This window comes from Dendropsophus ebraccatus, chromosome 7, assembly GCF_027789765.1.
Source record: "Dendropsophus ebraccatus isolate aDenEbr1 chromosome 7, aDenEbr1.pat, whole genome shotgun sequence".
In the NCBI taxonomy this organism is placed as follows: Eukaryota; Metazoa; Chordata; class Amphibia; order Anura; family Hylidae; genus Dendropsophus; species Dendropsophus ebraccatus.
In genome coordinates, this window is record NC_091460.1 from 15,337,121 (window position 1) to 15,357,512 (window position 20,392).

Below are 20,392 nucleotides of genomic sequence, written 5' to 3' on the forward strand. Positions count from 1 at the left end.
CCCCAGTACAGCCATCATACAGCACCCTATACCACCTCATACCCTCCCTCCCCAGTACAGCCATCATACAGCCCCCTATACCCCCTCATCCCCCCTCCCCAGTACAACCATCATACAGCACCCTATACCCCCTCATCCCCTCCCCAGTACAGCCATCATACAGCCTCCTATACCCCCTCATCCCCTCCCTCCCCAGTACAGCCATCATACAGCACCCTATACCCCCTCATCCCCTCCCTCCCCAGTACAGCCATCATACAGCCTCCTATACCCCCTCATCCCCTCCCCAGTACAGCCATCATACAGCCTCCTATACCCCCTCATCCCCTCCCCAGTACAGCCATCATACAGCACCCTATACCCCTCCCTCCCCAGTACAGCCATCATACAGCACCCTATATCCCCTCATCCCCTCCCTCCACAGTACAGCCATCATACAGCCCCCTATACCCCCTCATCCCCTCCCTCCCCAGTACAGAACACATAGGAGACGAGGAGAGGCCGAGCCACCATTGCCGGAGAGCTGTATATAAATAATTTAGTATTTCGTCTGCCAATCCTATAAAATGGTGATCACAAGTGACCAGTATGAATGACAATGTTTATGGGGGGTGGGGGGTCCATGCAGCACTCGGAGGTCCGGGCCGGGCAGGGGACGAGTTCATGTATAAAAGTTTAGTGGTCAGATGTGAACGGGTTCCCGTGGTAACAGGCAAAGCCAATTCAAGTGCTGGAGTGTGGAGGGCTGAGGGTGGGCGGAGCTCCTCGGTGTGGGCGGATCTCCCATTACACGTCCGTCATTTCATCCTCCAGCTCGGCGTCATCCTCTTCCTCCTCCTCGGAGGTCAGGTCCGGCTCCTCACACTGCGATAGGCACTTAGGACAGGTGCAGACAAACAGGTAGTTCTCCCTACAAGAGAAGGGGACGCCATGAGGGCCGCAGACCAAATCACCTGCAGGCAGTAACTCCGTCTACTAGGTCAGCGCTGCACTACATCACCCAGCAAGTTTGACTGATAAGATACTGGGAAACACAGAGTCCTTATCACCTACCTGAGGATCTTGTGTCGGGAATGTCGGCTCCGCTCCCTCTGACAGCAGTCCAGATAGCTAATACAGATCTCCTGAGGAAGCAGAAGAGTGAGTGCAGCTCCGGAGTATAATACAGAATCAGTAATGTATGTACACAGTGACCCCACCAGCAGAATAGTGAGTGCAGCTCCGGGGTATAATACAAGATCAGTAATGTATGTACACAGTGACCCCACCAGCAGAATAGTGAGTGCAGCTCCGGAGTATAATATAGGATGTAACTCAGGATCAGTAATGTAACGTATGTACACAGTGACCTCACCAGCAGAATAGTGAGTGCAGCTCCGGAGTATAATATAGGATATAACTCAGATTCAGTAATGGTGAGTACAGCTATGGAGTATAATATAGGATATAACCCAGGATCAGTATTGTTGAGTGCAGCTCTGGGGTATAGCACGGGATGTAACTCAGGATCAGTAATGGAGAGTATAGCTCTAGGGTAGAATATAGGATATAACCCAGGATCAGTAATGGCGAGTACAGCTCTGGGGTATAATATAGGATATAACCCAGGATCAGTAATGGCGAGTACAGCTCTGGGGTATAATATAGGATATAACCCAGGATCAGTAATGGAGAGTACAGCTCTGGGGTATGGCACGGGATGTAACTCAGGATCAGTAATGGAGAGTACAGCTCTAGGGTATAATATAGGATATAACCCAGGATCAGTAATGGAGAGTACAGCTCTGGGGTATAGCACGGGATGTAACTCAGGATCAGTAATGGCGAGTACAGCTCAGGGGTATAGCACGGGATGTAACTCAGGATCAGTAATAGAGTACAGCTCTGGGGTATAATATAGCATATAACCCAGGACCAGTATTGGTGAGTACAGCTCTTTGGTGTAACTCAGGATCAGTATTGGTGAGTACAGCTCTGGGGTATAGCACGGAATGTAACTCAGGATCAGTAATGGAGAGTACAGCTCTGGGTATAGCATGGGATGTAACTCAGGATCAGTATTGTTGAGTACAGCTCTGGGGTATAGCACGGGATGTAACTCAGGATCAGTAATGGCGAGTACAGCTCTGGGGTATAGCATGGGATGTAACTCAGGATCAGTAATGGCGAGTACAGCTCTGAGGTATAGCATGGGATGTAACTCAGGATCAGTAATGGCGAGTACAGCTCTAGGGTATAATATAGGATATAACCCAGGATCAGTAATGGAGAGTACAGCTCTGGGGTATAGCACGGGATGTAACTCAGGATCAGTAATGGCGAGTACAGCTCTGGGTATAGCATGGGATGTAACTCAGGATCAGTATTGTTGAGTACAGCTCTGGGGTATAGCACGGGATGTAACTCAGGATCAGTAATGGCGAGTACAGCTCTGGGGTATAGCATGGGATGTAACTCAGGATCAGTAATGGCGAGTACAGCTCTGAGGTATAGCATGGGATGTAACTCAGGATCAGTAATGGCGAGTACAGCTCTAGGGTATAATATAGGATATAACCCAGGATCAGTAATGGAGAGTACAGCTCTGGGGTATAGCACGGGATGTAACTCAGGATCAGTAATAGAGAGTACAGCTCTGGGGTATAATATAGCATATAACCCAGGACCAGTATTGGTGAGTACAGCTCTTTGGTGTAACTCAGGATCAGTAATGGAGAGTACAGCTCTGGGGTATAGCACGGGATGTAACTCAGGATCAGTAAAGGTAAATACAGCTCTGGAGTATAATATAGCATATAACCCAGGACCAGTATTGGTGAGTACAGCTCTGGGGTATAGCACGGGATGTAACTCAGGATCAGTAATGGTGAGTATAGTACAGGATAAGTATACTGGTGTATGTATAATGGTGGCACTCACCTCCCCCGCCTTGACGTCCTCTAATGCGATGAGATGCAGCAGGTAGTTATTGTCGGGGAATGAGGCCTCTGCATTGGGGACACAGCTGTGGTTACCTGCGGGGGGCACAGTGCGGGTTAGTAGAGGGTCCGGTGTATAATCGCCGGCTCTGTAATAGTCAGCAGGTACTCACAGCAGCTCTGCAGCATGTACAGCCCGGAGCCCTCACAGTTCAGGAACTCCCCGGTCTCTGCGGAGGACACAGGTGACAGGCGGGACTGTAGGTTATATAGAGACGGTAGCCATGATCCTCCACCATCCCCCGCTCCTCACCTTTCTCTATGTCCTTGTACAGCTGGTCTATCAGGGCATCCAGCCGCTCTCTCTCCTCCGGCGGCAGCTCCAGGGCGTCACAGGCATGAACCCACTGACTCAGCGAGCTGCAACAACAACAGGATATCTGCGCTACTCATCTGATGCCTGCCACCACGGGAGGCGCTCGGGCTCACCCGCAACCTATCGCTCACCTGGTGCCAATTCCCTGCCCATTGGTTCCTACAAGAGCGAAGAGAGAGCGGAAGCCTTCTGGAGTGAACCACTGCGGGCGAGACAAACATGACTATGGTCATGGGGCAGAAGAGAGCGCTCAGAACTCAATGCTGCCCCCTGCTGGATCAGTGTCTGTACACATCAGGCTGTGGTGCATTGTGGGATATTCAGTACTTACAGCAACAGAAACTTACAATGCACTGCAAAGGCTGCACAATATTGTGGGAGTGCTGATGGGTGTTGTTTGTACGGGGTTATCCCCTATATAAAGGGTTATCCCCTATCCACAGACAATGATTGGAGACATTGCATCCCAGTTCTTGTCATCAGAGAGGGTCCCAGCAGTTGGACCCCCACCAATCACCTACGGATAGGGAATAACTTTGAACAGCAGGATAATCCCTATGACCAGCAGAATTATGAATGCAGCTTTGAATATACTGTGGTTGGGGTAAGGTTAAGCCCTGTGCTGGTTGGAGTCTTACCCGGCTGACTTTCTCCTCATATAAAGCCTCCATGAAGAGTCGGCGCAGATGATCCAGCTGTCCCTGTAAGACACAGAGAATAGGATGAGACCCTGGATAAGTCTCCTGGTACCTTCCTGCTGCTCCTGGCAAGAATATTACCTCCCTAGAATTAACAGATACTGGGGTACATCACCTGATGATGGCAGAATTATGACTTCAGCTCTGGGCGTCACCAATGGCTGGAAGGTCTATTGCACAAGAACCAGGTGCTAAGGCTGAAGGCTTCCTGCCAGGGTCTCTCATACAGGTGAATGGGGCAAAGAGGCGTAATATGGACATTGCCTTTCGCTCACCTTAAACTTGTCCCCCAGCAGTTTGTGGACGATCTCCTCTTCCTCGTTGGCCGTTTTGTTACAGAACTGGGAGAAGAGTTGCAGCCACCAGTCCTTGTCCTTAGCCTGCGGTCACCGGAGGGAAGTGCGGGTTATTACTCTGTATAATAGACATGCAGGTCCTGTCTCCTCCACCCACAGACACCGGGGCGCCCATAGCCGCCAACACAGACACCGGGGCGCCCATAGCCGCCAACACAGACACCGGGGCGCCCATAGCCGCCAACACAGACACCGGGGCGCCCATAGCCGCCAACACAGACACCGGGGCGCCCATAGCCGCCAACACAGACACCGGGGCGCCCATAGCCGCCAACACAGACACCGGGGCGCCCATAGCCGCCAACACAGACACCGGGGCGCCCATAGCCGCCAACACAGACACCGGGGCGCCCATAGCCGCCAACACAGACCCCGGGGCGCCCATAGCCGCCAACACAGACACCGGGGCGCCCATAGCCGCCAACACAGACACCGGGGCGCCCATAGCCGCCAACACAGACACCGGGGCGTCCATAGCCGCCAACACAGACACCGGGGCGTCCATAGCCGCCAACACAGACACCGGGGCGTCCATAGCCGCCAACACAGACACCGGGGCGTCCATAGCCGCCAACACAGACACCGGGGCGTCCATAGCCGCCAACACAGACACCGGGGCGTCCATAGCCGCCAACACAGACACCGGGGCGTCCATAGCCGCCAACACAGACACCGGGGCGTCCATAGCCGCCAACACAGACACCGGGGCGTCCATAGCCGCCAACACAGACACCGGGGCGTCCATAGCCGCCAACACAGACACCGGGGCGTCCATAGCCGCCAACACAGACACCGGGGCGTCCATAGCCGCCAACACAGACACCGGGGCGTCCATAGCCGCCAACACAGACACCGGGGCGTCCATAGCCGCCAACACAGACACAACAGGGAATCATACACCCTAACAGGGAATCATAATGTAGAGTGCTGTTATAGGTCCTGCCTCTATGTATATACCCCCGCCTTAGTGGTGGTCAGTCCCGTCCCTGTCACACGACTATGGGCCCCTTACCTGCTTCACAGAGGCCACCATCCTGGCCATGAGCATGATGCTGGCCGTCTCCGGGGGGTAATGTATGTTCCTGGAGGAGAATTACATGGGAGGAGATGTAACCAGACTGCAGATACAAGGACAGCACCACCTACAGGTGAGTAGCAGTCCTGCATAGTGTTCTATCACATGCCTCTTACCTCCAGGCTTCCTCCAGTTTATTGAGGGGATGTGCGGGGTTCTCCCGGGAGGTCCCCAGACACAGGACCTGGTGATATTGTTCCCTGGCGGCTCTGAGACACTCGGCGCTGCAGTACGATACCTACAAGCATAGGGGGAGAAGCCGGTCACACAGGATAGGGCACATCCCTCCAGGTGTTGGGTCAGGAGTTACCCTGATCATGTGGCAAGGTGAGGAAAACTACCCAGTGTGGGAGAATGGCTGCAAGTAAGGGTGTGTTCACACGTACAGGATCTGCAGCAGATTTGAAGCAAATCTGGGCCATCAAATCTGCTGCAGATCCTGTACATGTGAACGCACCCTAATAACTCTACAGACAGCTTATCTGGGCACCAGGTTATACAGTCAGCTTATCCAGGAAGTAGCTCCCCTGGGGGCCCCCTAACGCAGGCAGCTCCCCTGGGGGCCCCCTAACGCAGGCAGCTCCCCTGGGGGCCCCCTAACGCAGGCAGCTCCCCTGGGGGCCCCCTAACGCAGGCAGCTCCCCTGGGGGCCCCCTAACGCAGGCAGCTCCCCTGGGGGCCCCCTAACGCAGGCAGCTCCCCTGGGGGCCCCCTAACGCAGGCAGCTCCCCTGGGGGCCCCCTAACGCAGGCAGCTCCCCTGGGGGCCCCCTAACGCAGGCAGCTCCCCTGGGGGCCCCCTAACGCAGGCAGCTCCCCTGGGGGCCCCCTAACGCAGGCAGCTCCCCTGGGGGCCCCCTAACGCAGGCAGCTCCCCTGGGGGCCCCCTAACGCAGGCAGCTCCCCTGGGGGCCCCCTAACACAGGCAGCTCCCCTGGGGGCCCCCTAACGCAGGCAGCTCCCCTGGGGGCCCCCTAAGGCAGGCAGCTCAACTGGGGGCCCCCTAACGCAGGCAGCTCACCTGGGCGCCCCCTAAGGCAGGCAGCTCAACTGGGCGCCCGCTAACACAGACAAAGCGTTTCTGGAGCCTAATACCCACCACCAGTCTCATCAGAGGATCAGGCCCCCATAACCCCCCTCACGCATCCACCCTTCGCCCCTCCTCCTCACCTGGCACTGGGGGCACTGCTGGTGCAGACCATTCTGGACAGTGCAGAGCTCTGGGTAGGGGAGGGTGATGTGGACGTTGGCAGAGAGGCGCTGGGCGTTCTCCTCGGCCGTCTCCAGGGATCGCAGGCAGTGGTCGCAGGCTGGGAATGAAGAGATACATGTGATCGGGGAGGGGGCACATACAGACATATCCCTCATACTGTCAGGGAGAGCGGAGGGACAGTAATGGGGTCCCCCGACCTGATGATGGCGCCGTCCTCACCTCTGTATCTGTACAGCGCGTTCCACTGGAACTGGGAGGACACCAGCGGCTTCTCCTGGAATATCACATCTCCCTTCTTTATACTGCGGGCGGCGAAGAGCCCCCTCCCCTACATGGAGGAAAGAGGGATCACCGTGAGGGAGGGGACCCCCAAACACCAAGGATTACTGACAGCAGGGCCAACATAGTGCGGAGGGGACCCCCAAACAGCAAGGATTACTAAAAGCAGGGCCAACATAGTGCGGAGGGGACCCCCAAACAGCAAGGATTACTGACAGCAGGGCCGAACATAGTGCGGAGGGGACCCCCAAACACCAAGGGTTACTGACAGCAGGGCCGAACATGGGGGGGAGGGGACCCCCAAACACCAAGGATTACTGACAGCAGGGCCGAACATAGCGCGGAGGGGACCCCCAAACACCAAGGATTACTGACAGCAATGCCGAACATAGCGCGGAGGGGACCCCCAAACACCAAGGATTACTGACAGCAATGCCGAACATAGCGCGGAGGGGACCCCCAAACACCAAGGATTACTGACAGCAATGCCGAACATAGTGTGGAGGGGACCCCCAAACACCAAGGATTACTGACAGCAGGGCCGAACATGGGGGGGAGGGGACCCCCAAACACCAAGGATTACTGACAGCAGGGCCGAACATAGGACGGAGGGGACCCCCAAACACCAAGGATTACTGACAGCAGGGCCGAACATAGGACGGAGCCAGCCACTCCAGCCCCCATTACATTACATTACACCCAGCCTCCTCCAGCCCCCATTACATTACATTACACCCAGCCTCCTCCAGCCCCCATTACATTACATTACACCCAGCCCCCATTACATTACATACATTACACCCAGCCTCCTCCAGCACCCATTACATTACACCCAGCCACCACCCCCGGGCTCGGAGACATATACACCGGGTGACGTCTTCCGGCCTCTCCGTCCCGTCCTCCCCGGGCTCCGGTCTCCCCTCCCGGCCCCGGTACCTTGCCGCTGTTGATGAAGCGGATCTCCACCGCCCGCCGGGCCGGCTCCGGCTCTACACAAAAGGCGAACACGTCGCACATGGAGGCGGCCATGATGGAGAAAGGAATGACCTGTGACCCGGAAACAGCTGTCTAGACGCAGGTCACGTGGTTATACCTGTCTTATAGATAATGTCATCCCATACTGTACGCAACGCGTCCTACTGTACCACGTGACCTCAGGGAGTCTGATACACCCCGCCCATAGATACTGTAACCACGCCCTCCCCCCTATTAGGCACTGACATCTCCACCATAACAGTGACAGCAGCACAGACGGAGTAATAACACCACAGCACTGAGGGGGGTAACAACACTACACTGCAGCACTGACAGGGGTAACAACACTACACTGCAGCACTGAGGGGGGTAACAACACTACACTGCAGCACTGAGGGGGGAACAACACTACACTGCAGCACTGAGGGGGGTAACAACACTACACTGCAGCACTGAGGGGGGGTAACAACACTACACTGCAGCACTGACAGGGGTAACAACACTACACTGCAGCACTGAGGGGGGGTAACAACACTACACTGCAGCACTGACAGGGGTAACAACACTACATCACAGCACTGAGGGGGGGTAACAACACTACACTGCAGCACTGACAGGGGTAACAACGCTACACTGCAGCACTGACAGGGGTAACAACACTACACTGCAGCACTGACAGGGGTAACAACACTACACTGCAGCACTGACGGGTAACAACACTACACTGCAGCACTGATGGGGGAACAACACTACACTGCAGCACTGACAGGGGTAACAACACTACACTGCAGCACTGAGGGGGGGTAACACACTACACTGCAGGACTGACAGGGGTAACAACACTACACTGCAGCACTAAGGGGGGTAACAACACTACACTGCAGCACTAAGGGGGGTAACAACACTACATCACAGCACTGACAGGGGTAACAACACCACAGCACTGACAGGGGTAACACACTACACTGCAGGACTGACAGGGGTAACAACACTACACTGCAGCACTAAGGGGGGTAACAACACTACACCACAGCACTGACAGGGGTAACACACTACACTGCAGGACTGACAGGGGTAACAACACTACACTGCAGCACTAAGGGGGGTAACAACACTACACCACAGCACTGACAGGGGTAACACACTACACTGCAGGACTGACAGGGGTAACAACACTACACTGCAGCACTAAGGGGGGTAACAACACTGCACTGCAGCACTGACAGGGGTAACAACACTACACCACAGCACTGACAGGGGTAACAACACTACACTGCAGCACTAAGGGGGGGTAACAACACTTCACCACAGCACTGACAGGGGTAACAACACTACACTGCAGCACTAAGGGGGGGTAACAACACTTCACCACAGCACTGACAGGGGTAACAAGACTACACTGCAGCACTGACAGGGGTAACAACACTACACTGCAGCACTAAGGGGGGGTAACAACACTACACTGCAGCACTGACAGGGGTAACAACACTACACTGCAGCACTGACGGGTAACAACACTACACTGCAGCACTGAGGGGGGGTAACAACACTACACTGCAGCACTGAGGGGGTAACAACACTACACTGCAGCACTGAGGGGGGGTAACAACACTACACTGCAGCACTGAGGGGGGGTAACAACACTACACCACAGCACTGACAGGGGTAACAAGACTACACTGCAGCACTGACAGGGGTAACAACACTACACTGCAGCACTAAGGGGGGGTAACAACACTACACTGCAGCACTAAGGGGTAACACACTACACTGCAGGACTGACAGGGGTAACAACACTACACTGCAGCACTGACAGGGGTAACAACACTACACTGCAGCACTGACAGGGGTAACAACACTACACTGCAGCACTGAGGGGGGGTAACAACACTAGACTGCAGCACTGAGGGGGTAACAACACTACACTGCAGCACTGAGGGGGGGTAACAACACTACACTGCAGCACTGAGGGGGGGGGGGTAACAACACTACACCACAGCACTGACAGGGGTAACACACTACACTGCAGGACTGACAGGGGTAACAACACTACACTGCAGCACTGACGGGTAACAACACTACACTGCAGCACTGACAGGGGTAACAACACTACACTGCAGCACTAAGGGGGGTAACAACACTACGCCACAGCACTGACAGGGGTAACAACACTACACTGCAGCACTGACAGGGGTAACAACACTACACTGCAGCACTGACAGGGGTAACAACACTACACCACAGCACAGAGGGGGTAACAATACTACACTGCAGCACTGACAGGGGTAACAACACTACACTGCAGCACTAAGGGGGGTAACAACACTACACCACAGCACTGACAGGGGTAACAACACTACACTGCAGCACTGACAGGGGTAACAACACTACACCACAGCACAGAGGGGGTAACAACACTACACCACAGCACAGAGGGGGTAACAACACTACACCACAGCACAGAGGGGGTAACAACACTACACCACAGCACTGACAGGGGTAACAACACTACACTGCAGCACTAAGGGGGGTAACAACACTACACTGCAGCACTAAGGGGGGTAACAACACTACACTGCAGCACTAAGGGGAGTAACAACACTACACCACAGCACTGACAGGGGTAACAACACTACACCACAGCACTGATAGGGGTAACAACACTACACTGCAGCACTAAGGGGGGTAACAACACTTCACCACAGCACTGACAGGGGTAACAACACTACACTGCAGCACTGACAGGGGTAACAACACTACACTGCAGCACTAAGGGGGGTAACAACACTACACCACAGCACTGACAGGGGTAACAACACTACACCACAGCACTGACAGGGGTAACAACACTACACTGCAGCACTAAGGGGGGTAACAACACTACACCACAGCACTGACAGGGGTAACAACACTACACCACAGCACTGACAGGGGTAACACACTACACTGCAGCACTGACAGGGGTAACACACTACACTGCAGCACTGACAGGGGTAACAACACTACACTGCAGCACTAAGGGGGGGGGTAACAACACTACACTGCAGCACTAAGGGGTAACACACTACACTGCAGGACTGACAGGGGTAACAACACTATACTGCAGCACTGACAGGGGTAACAACACTACACTGCAGCACTGACAGGGGTAACAACACTACACTGCAGCACTAAGGGGGGGTAACAACACTACACCACAGCACTGACAGGGGTAACAACACTACACCGCAGCACTGACAGGGGTAACACACTACACTGCAGGACTGACAGGGGTAACAACACTACACTGCAGCACTGACGGGTAACAACACTACACTGCAGCACTGACAGGGGTAACAACACTACACTGCAGCACTAAGGGGGGTAACAACACTACGCCACAGCACTAACAGAGGTAACAACACTACACTGCAGCACTAAGGGGGGTAACAACACTACGCCACAGCACTGACAGGGGTAACAACACTACACTGCAGCACTGACAGGGGTAACAACACTACACTGCAGCACTGAGGGGGGGTAACAACACTACACCACAGCACTGACAGGGGTAACAACACTACACTGCAGCACTGACAGGGGTAACAACACTACACCACAGCACAGAGGGGGTAACAACACTACACCACAGCACAGAGGGGGTAACAACACTACACCACAGCACTGACAGGGGTAACAACACTACACTGCAGCACTAAGGGGAGTAACAACACTACACCACAGCACTGACAGGGGTAACAACACTACACCACAGCACTGATAGGGGTAACAACGCTACACTGCAGCACTAAGGGGGGTAACAACACTTCACCACAGCACTGACAGGGGTAACAACACTACACTGCAGCACTGACAGGGGTAACAACACTACACTGCAGCACTAAGGGGGGTAACAACACTACACCACAGCACTGACAGGGGTAACAACACTACACCACAGCACTGACAGGGGTAACAACACTACACTGCAGCACTAAGGGGGGTAACAGCACTACACCACAGCACTGACAGGGGTAACAACACTACACCACAGCACTGATAGGGGTAACACACTACACTGCAGCACTGACAGGGGCAACACACTACACTGCAGCACTGACAGGGGTAACAACACTACACTGCAGCACTAAGGGGGGGTAACAACACTACACTGCAGCACTAAGGGGTAATACACTACACTGCAGGACTGACAGGGGTAACAACACTACACCACAGCACTGATAGGGGTAACAACGCTACACTGCAGCACTAAGGGGGGTAACAACACTTCACCACAGCACTGACAGGGGTAACAACACTACACTGCAGCACTGACAGGGGTAACAACACTACACTGCAGCACTAAGGGGGGTAACAACACTACACCACAGCACTGACAGGGGTAACAACACTACACCACAGCACTGACAGGGGTAACAACACTACACTGCAGCACTAAGGGGGGTAACAGCACTACACCACAGCACTGACAGGGGTAACAACACTACACCACAGCACTGATAGGGGTAACACACTACACCACAGCACTGACAGGGGCAACACACTACACTGCAGCACTGACAGGGGTAACAACACTACACTGCAGCACTAAGGGGGGGTAACAACACTACACTGCAGCACTAAGGGGTAATACACTACACTGCAGGACTGACAGGGGTAACAACACTACACTGCAGCACTGACAGGGGTAACAACACTACACTGCAGCACTGACAGGGGTAACAACACTACACTGCAGCACTAAGGGGGGTAACAACACTACACCACAGCACTGACAGGGGTAACTACACTACACCACAGCACAGAGGGGGTAACAACATTACACCACAGCACTGACAGGGGTAACAACACTACACTGCAGCACTGAGGGGGTAACAACACTACACTGCAGCACTGAGGGGGTAACAACACTACACTGCAGCACTCAGGGGGTAACAACATTACACTGCAGGACTGACAGGGGTAACAACACTACACCACAGCACTGACAGGGGTAACAACACTACACTGCAGCACTGACAGGGGTAACAACACTACACCACAGCACAGAGGGGGTAACAACACTACACTGCAGCACTGACAGGGGTAACAACACTACACTGCAGCACTAAGGGGGGTAACAACACTACACCACAGCACTGACAGGGGTAACAACACTACACCACAGCACAGAGGGGGTAACAACACTACACCACAGCACAGAGGGGGTAACAACACTACACCACAGCACTGACAGGGGTAACAACACTACACTGCAGCACTAAGGGGGGTAACAACACTACACCACAGCACTGACAGGGGTAACAACACTACACTGCAGCACTAAGGGGGGTAACAACACTACACCACAGCACTGACAGGGGTAACAACACTACACTGCAGCACTGACAGGGGTAACAACACTACACTGCAGCACTAAGGGGGGTAACAACACTACACCACAGCACTGACAGGGGTAACAACACTACACCACAGCACTGACAGGGGTAACAACACTACACTGCAGCACTGACAGGGGTAACAACACTACACTGCAGCACTAAGGGGGGTAACAACACTACACCACAGCACTGACAGGGGTAACAACAATACACCACAGCACTGACAGGGGTAACAACACTACACCGCAGCACTGACAGGGGTAACAACACTACACTGCAGCACTAAGGGGGGTAACAACACTACACCACAGCACTGACAGGGGTAACAACACTACACCACAGCACTGACAGGGGTAACAACACTACACTGCAGCACTGACAGGGGTAACAACACTACACTGCAGCACTGACAGGGGTAACAACACTACACTGCAGCACTAAGGGGGGTAACAACACTACACTTCAGCACTGACAGGGGTAACACACTACACTGCAGGACTGAAAGGGGTAACAACACTACACTGCAGCACTAAGGGGGGGTAACAACACTGCACTGCAGCACTGACAGGGGTAACAACACTACACTGCAGCACTGACAGGGGTAACAACACTACACTGCAGCACTGACAGGGGTAACAACACTACACTGCAGCACTAAGGGGGGTAACAACACTACACTGCAGCACTAAGGGGTAACACACTACACTGCAGGACTGACAGGGGTAACAACACTACACTGCAGGACTGACAGGGGTTACACACTACACTGCAGGACTGACAGGGGTAACAACACTACACTGCAGCACTGAGGGGGTAACAACACTACACTGCAGGACTGACAGGGGTAACAACACTACACTGCAGCACTGACAGGGTTAACAACACTACACTGCAGCACTGAGGGGGTAACAACACTACACTGCAGCACTGAGGGAGGTAACAACACTACACTGCAGCACTGAGGGGGTAACAACACTACACTGCAGCACTGAGGGGGTAACAACACTACACTACAGCACTCAGGGGGTAACAACACTACACTGCAGCACTGAGGGGGTAACAACACTACACTGCAGCACTGAGGGAGTAACAACACTACACTGCAGCACTGAGGGGGTAACAACACTACACTGCAGCACTAAGGGGGGGTAAAAACACTACACTACACTGCAGCACTGAGGGGGTAACAACACTACACTGCAGCACTAAGGGGGGTAACAACACTACACCACAGCACTGACAGGGGTAACAACACTACACCACAGCACTGACAGGGGTAACAACACTACACTGCAGCACTGACAGGGGTAACAACACTACACTGCAGCACTAAGGGGGGTAACAATACTACACTTCAGCACTGACAGGGGTAACACACTACACTGCAGGACTGAAAGGGGTAACAACACTACACTGCAGCACTAAGGGGGGTAACAACACTGCACTGCAGCACTGACAGGGGTAACAACACTACACTGCAGGACTGACAGGGGTAACAACACTACACTGCAGCACTGACAGGGGTAACAACACTACACTGCAGCACTAAGGGGGGGTAACAACACTACACTGCAGCACTAAGGGGTAACACACTACACTGCAGGACTGACAGGGGTAACAACACTACACTGCAGCACTGACAGGGGTTACACACTACACTGCAGGACTGACAGGGGTAACAACACTACACTGCAGCACTGAGGGGGTAACAACACTACACTGCAGCACTGAGGGAGTAACAACACTACACTGCAGCACTGAGGGGGTAACAACACTACACTGCAGCACTAAGGGGGGGTAAAAACACTACACTACACTGCAGCACTGAGGGGGTAACAACACTACAATGCAGCACTAAGGGGGGGGGGGTAACAACACTACACTGCAGCACTGAGGGGTAACAACACTACACTGCAGGACTGAGGGGGTAACAACACTACACTGCAGCACAGGAGGAGTAACAACACTACACTGCAGCACTGAGGGGGTAACAACACTACACTGCAGGACTGACAGGGGTAACACACTACACTGCAGCACTAAGGGGGGTAACAACACTACACCACAGCACTGACAGGGGTAACAACACTACACTGCAGCACTAAGGGGGGTAACAACACTACACCACAGCACTGACAGGGGTAACAACACTACACCACAGCACAGAGGGGGTAACAACACTACACTGCAGCACAGAGGGGGTAACAACACTACACCACAGCACTGACAGGGGTAACAACACTACACTGCAGCACTAAGGGGGGTAACAACACTACACCACAGCACTGACAGGGGTAACAACACTACACCACAGCACTGACAGGGGTAACAACACTACACTGCAGCACTGACAGGGGTAACAACACTACACTGCAGCACTAAGGGGGGTAACAACACTACACCACAACACTGACAGGGGTAACAACACTACACCGCAGCACTGACAGGGGTAACAACACTACACTGCAGCACTAAGGGGGGTAACAACACTACACTGCAGCACTGACAGGGGTAACACACTACACTGCAGCATTAAGGGGGGGTAACAACACTACACTGCAGCACTAAGGGGTAACACACTACACTGCAGGACTGACAGGGGTAACAACACTACACTGCAGCACTGACAGTGGTTACACACTACACTGCAGCACTGACAGGGGTAACAACACTACACTGCAGCACTAAGGGGGGGTAACAACACTACACTGCAGCACTAAGGGGTAACACACTACACTGCAGGACTGACAGGGGTAACAACACTACACTGCAGCACTGACAGTGGTTACACACTACACTGCAGGACTGACAGGGGTAACACACTACACTGCAGGACTGACAGGGGTAACAACACTACACTGCAGGACTGACAGGGGTAACACACTACACTGCAGGACTGACAGGGGTAACAACACTACACTGCAGCACTGAGGGGGTAACAACACTACACTGCAGGACTGACAGGGGTAACAACACTACACTGCAGCACTGACAGGGGTAACAACACTACACTGCAGCACTGAGGGGGTAACAACACTACACTGCAGCACTGAGGGAGGTAACAACACTACACTGCAGCACTGAGGGGGTAACAACACTACACTGCAGCACTGAGGGGGGGTAACAACACTACACTGCAGCACTGAGGGAGTAACAACAACACTACACTGCAGCACTAAGGGGGGGTAAAAATACTACACTGCAGCACTGAGGGGGTAACAAGACTACAATACAGTACTGAGGGGGTAACAACACTACAATGCAGCACTAAGGGGGGGGGGGTAACAACACTACACTGCAGCACTGAGGGGTTACAACACTACACTGCAGGACTGAGGGGGTAACAACACTACACTGCAGCACAGGAGGAGTAACAACACTACACTGCAGCACTGAGGGGGTAACAACACTACACTGCAGGACTGACAGGGGTAACACTCTACACTGCAGGACTGACAGGGGTAACACACTACACTGCAGGACTGACAGGGGTAACAACACTACACTGCAGCACTGACAGGGGTAACAACACTACACTGCAGGACTGACAGGGGTAACACACTACACTGCAGGACTGACAGGGGTAACAACACTGCACTGCAGCACTGACAGGGGTAACAACACTACACTGCGGAACTGACAGGGGTAACACACTACACTGCAGCACTGACAGGGGTAACAACTCTACACTGCAGCACTGAGGGGGTAACAACACTACACTGCAGCACTGAGGGGGGGGGGTAAGAACACTACACTGCAGCACTGAGGGGGTAAGAACACTACACTGCAGCACTGAGGGGGTAACAACACTACACTGCAGCACTGAGGGGGTAACAACACTACACTGCAGCACTGAGGGGGTAACAACACTACACTGCAGGACAGGAGGGGGTAACTGCACTACACTGCAGCACTGAGGGGGTAACAACACTACACTGCAGCACTGAGGGGGTAACAACACTACACTGCAGGACAGGAGGGGGTAACTACACTACACCACAGCACTGAGGGGATAACAACACTACACTGCAGGACAGGAGGGGGTAACTACACTACACCACAGCACTGAGGGGGTAACAACACTACACTGCAGCACTGAGGGGGTAACAACACTACACTACAGCACTGAGGGGGTAACAACACTACACTGCAGCACTGAGGGGGTAACAACACTACACTGCAGCACTGAGGGGGTAACTACACTACACTGCAGCACTGGTGTCCCGGCCGGCACACGCATCAGTGAGCTCAGCGGTCTCAGCTCAGTGTGCTTCATAGAGATGCTGTCTTTGCCGGAAGTAACAGCCTCAGCGCACACTGAGCTCAGACCGCTGAGCTCACTGATACGTGCGCCGGCCGGGACACCCACAGAGAGCCGAGCATCTGCAGCCGGGGGAGAGGAGGAGAAGACAGCGGGGCAGCAAGTTGTAAGGCGAGTTGTTCTTTTTTTTTTTTTTTTTTTAAATCTGCACAGGGGGCATCTATAAGGGGGATAATACGGGGGGGGGGGCATCTATAAGGGGGATAATACGGGGGGGGGGGCATCTATGAGGGGGCTATCTATAGGGAGACAACACAGGGGGCATCTTTAAGGGGGATAATACAGAGGGGGGCATCTATAGGAGGACAACACAGGGGGCTATCTATAGGGAGACAACACAGGGGGCATCTATAAGGGGGCCATCTATTGGGGGAAAACACAGGGGGCATCTATAAGGGGGACAACACAGGAGGCATCTATAAGAGGGCCATCTATAGGGGGACAACACAGGGGGCATCTATAAGGGGGCTATTTATAGGGAGACAACACGGGGCATCTATAAGGGACCCATCTATAAGGGGACAACGTAGGGGGCCATCTATAAGGGGGATAACACATAGGGGGGCATCTATAAGGGGACAATACATGGGGGAATCTATAAAGGGGATAACACGGGGGAATCTGTAAGGGGGACAACTATAAAGGGGATAACACGGGGGAATCTGTAAGAGGGACAACACAGAAGGGGCTATCTCTAAGGGGGGGCAACATAAGGGGGACAACTATAAGGGGGCAACACGGGGGGGCATCTATAAGTGAGACAACATAAGGGGACCACATAAAGGGGCCATCTATAAGGGGGACTACACTGGGGGGTATACAATAGGGCATGTACAGAGGGGGTCATCTACTACAGTGGACTACACAGAGGGGTTCATCTATAAGGGGGAGCTACAGAAAGGAGGGCCATATACTAAAGGGGATGCACAGAGGGGGGCTCTCTAGGAGATGCACATGGGGCTATCTTTATGGAAGACTGAACAAGGGGCCATCTATAAGGTGGCTACACAGAGCGGTGCATATACTATAAGGGAGTCACATAGAGTCAGCCTACCCACTGAGGGTGTAAAGGGGCCAATACAGATGTGCAGTGTGTATAGAGATGAGGATGGTGCCAGACTGAGGAGTCTATTATGTCTGTCTGGCAGATTCTGTGGATTTGTGTCTCAGAGAAGTTCTCATAATGGCCCAGGACGGATGAAGAAGAAAATAAAAAGGGAAGAACTCCGATCAGAGAAGACGTCCCCTGTGAGTCACCTGATATAACTGCGCTGTAATGTATATGTAGTACAGAATCTGTGTAGAGCTGCGTCCATCTCTATATGACTGGATGAGGTGATAGTGATCTGTGTATAGTGGATGTTAGTCAGTATCAGTGGTGGTGTTAGTCAGTATGTGGGGGTATTAGTCAGTATGTGGTGGTGTTTATCAGTATGTGGTGGTATTAGTCAGTATGTGGTGGTATTAGTCAGTATGTGGGGGTATTAGTCAGTATGTGGTGGTGTTTATCAGTATGTGGTGGTATTAGTCAGTATGTGGTGGTATTAGTCAGTATGTGGGGGTATTAGTCAGTATGTGGTGGTGTTTATCAGTATGTGGTGGTGTTAGTAGCAGCGGTGGTGTTAGTAGCAGCAGTGGTATTATTTGTAACTTGTTATCTGGCACTATGTTCTTTGGTCTCAGTATACTGGATTTGGTCAGTAACAATATGGTGGTGATGGCAGTGGTTGTGGTGTAGCATTAATATTTCCCCCTTGTATACGGGTATTATTGGTAATATTGGTCTCAGTATACAGGATTTAGTAGAATAGAGAAGAAATAAGGCGATACCTTTGGGAGGCTAACTGAGTATATTTGATTGTAAGCTTTTAAGAGTCTAGCTCCCATCAGACATGATGTTATACAAAACTGGAAAAATCACAGACTTATATACACACTAGATAGAGCTCATCAAAGGATTTTAGGAAACTTTAGAATTAACAAAATGTAATATACACAGGGTCTGCTATTTACAACAGGTCCATAAACTAAAGCTCATGAGGCGTAACAAGAGGATGGTAAGCTCTGGCTGCTATCTGATTGTTGTCAGATTAATGGCCTAATAGTAATTAATGGTCTTCATAGCCAGAACAGGTCACACATAGGCCGACATGAAGCTGGCATGGATATTGAGACCATGTTGCAAAGTTTTAAATTTGAGCATTAGTTTATATTCCCATTCCCTTCTTTCTCTTTGTGTCTTAAAATGTCCCATTAAGACAGTAACCCGCAGGTCTTCTACTGTGTGTCGCTCTCCAGAGAAATGTGCAGCCACGGGGAGATCTGTCCGGCCGTTGTTAAAAGTAAATCGATATGAGTTCATATGTTGACACATAGAGGCCTGTTGTTGGACATCACACACACATGATCAGATACACCACATTGGAAGATCTGCAAGAAAATGTTCCCTTGATTGTGTGTCCCTCCTGTGACTGTGGGACTGGTACACTGTCAGAGGTATGGATATGTGTGCAGGTTTTGTAGGCAGGGTGAGGTGCCATTACCCGTTGGGGCCTTCAGAGCACTGCGGACAATGATTTGTCGCAGGTTTGGTGGTTGCCAAAATGAAAGCAGTGGGGGGACTGGAAATATTTCTTTTAGTCTGCTGTCCTTGTGTAGCACAGATTGGAGTTCCCTAGAAATCTTTCGTAGGATCTCCAGCTGTGGGTTGTAGGTGACAACTAGGGGCACTCGTGTTTCATCTTGGGGCTCCTTGTATGTGAGGAGAGTGTCCCTGTTGATGGCTACTGCATGGCTGATCT

General features: G+C 52.8%; 1 protein-coding gene across 1 annotated transcript; it reads right to left on the reverse strand.

Annotated features, from left to right (window-relative positions):
• Nucleotides 1-512: 512 nt before the first annotated feature.
• On the reverse strand, nt 513-7,975 carry SMYD5 (SMYD family member 5). The gene is made up of 13 exons (XM_069977145.1): nt 7,851-7,975; nt 6,855-6,963; nt 6,593-6,732; nt 5,540-5,661; nt 5,361-5,430; nt 4,268-4,372; nt 3,933-3,995; nt 3,426-3,496; nt 3,232-3,338; nt 3,092-3,148; nt 2,920-3,014; nt 1,054-1,124; nt 513-910 (listed from the first exon to the last, which is right to left on the reverse strand). Exons 1-13 carry the CDS (start codon nt 7,941-7,943, stop codon nt 787-789), a joined length of 1,227 nt encoding a protein of 408 aa, XP_069833246.1. The 5' UTR covers nt 7,944-7,975; the 3' UTR covers nt 513-786.
• Between the last annotated feature and the right edge of the window lie 12,417 nt (nt 7,976-20,392).

Bases quoted from the DNA above. Each gene is read 5' to 3' on its own strand.
- SMYD5 (XM_069977145.1), bottom strand. From the start codon at position 7,943: ATGGCCGCCTCCATGTGCGACGTGTTCGCCTTTTGTGTAGAGCCGGAG. The intron at 5,431-5,539 runs GTAAGAGGCATG...ATTCTCCTCCAG, and splicing joins AAACTGGAGGAAGCCTGGAG to GAACATACATTACCCCCCGG. The intron at 3,149-3,231 runs GTGAGGAGCGGG...TGTCCTCCGCAG, and splicing joins GTACAAGGACATAGAGAAAG to AGACCGGGGAGTTCCTGAAC.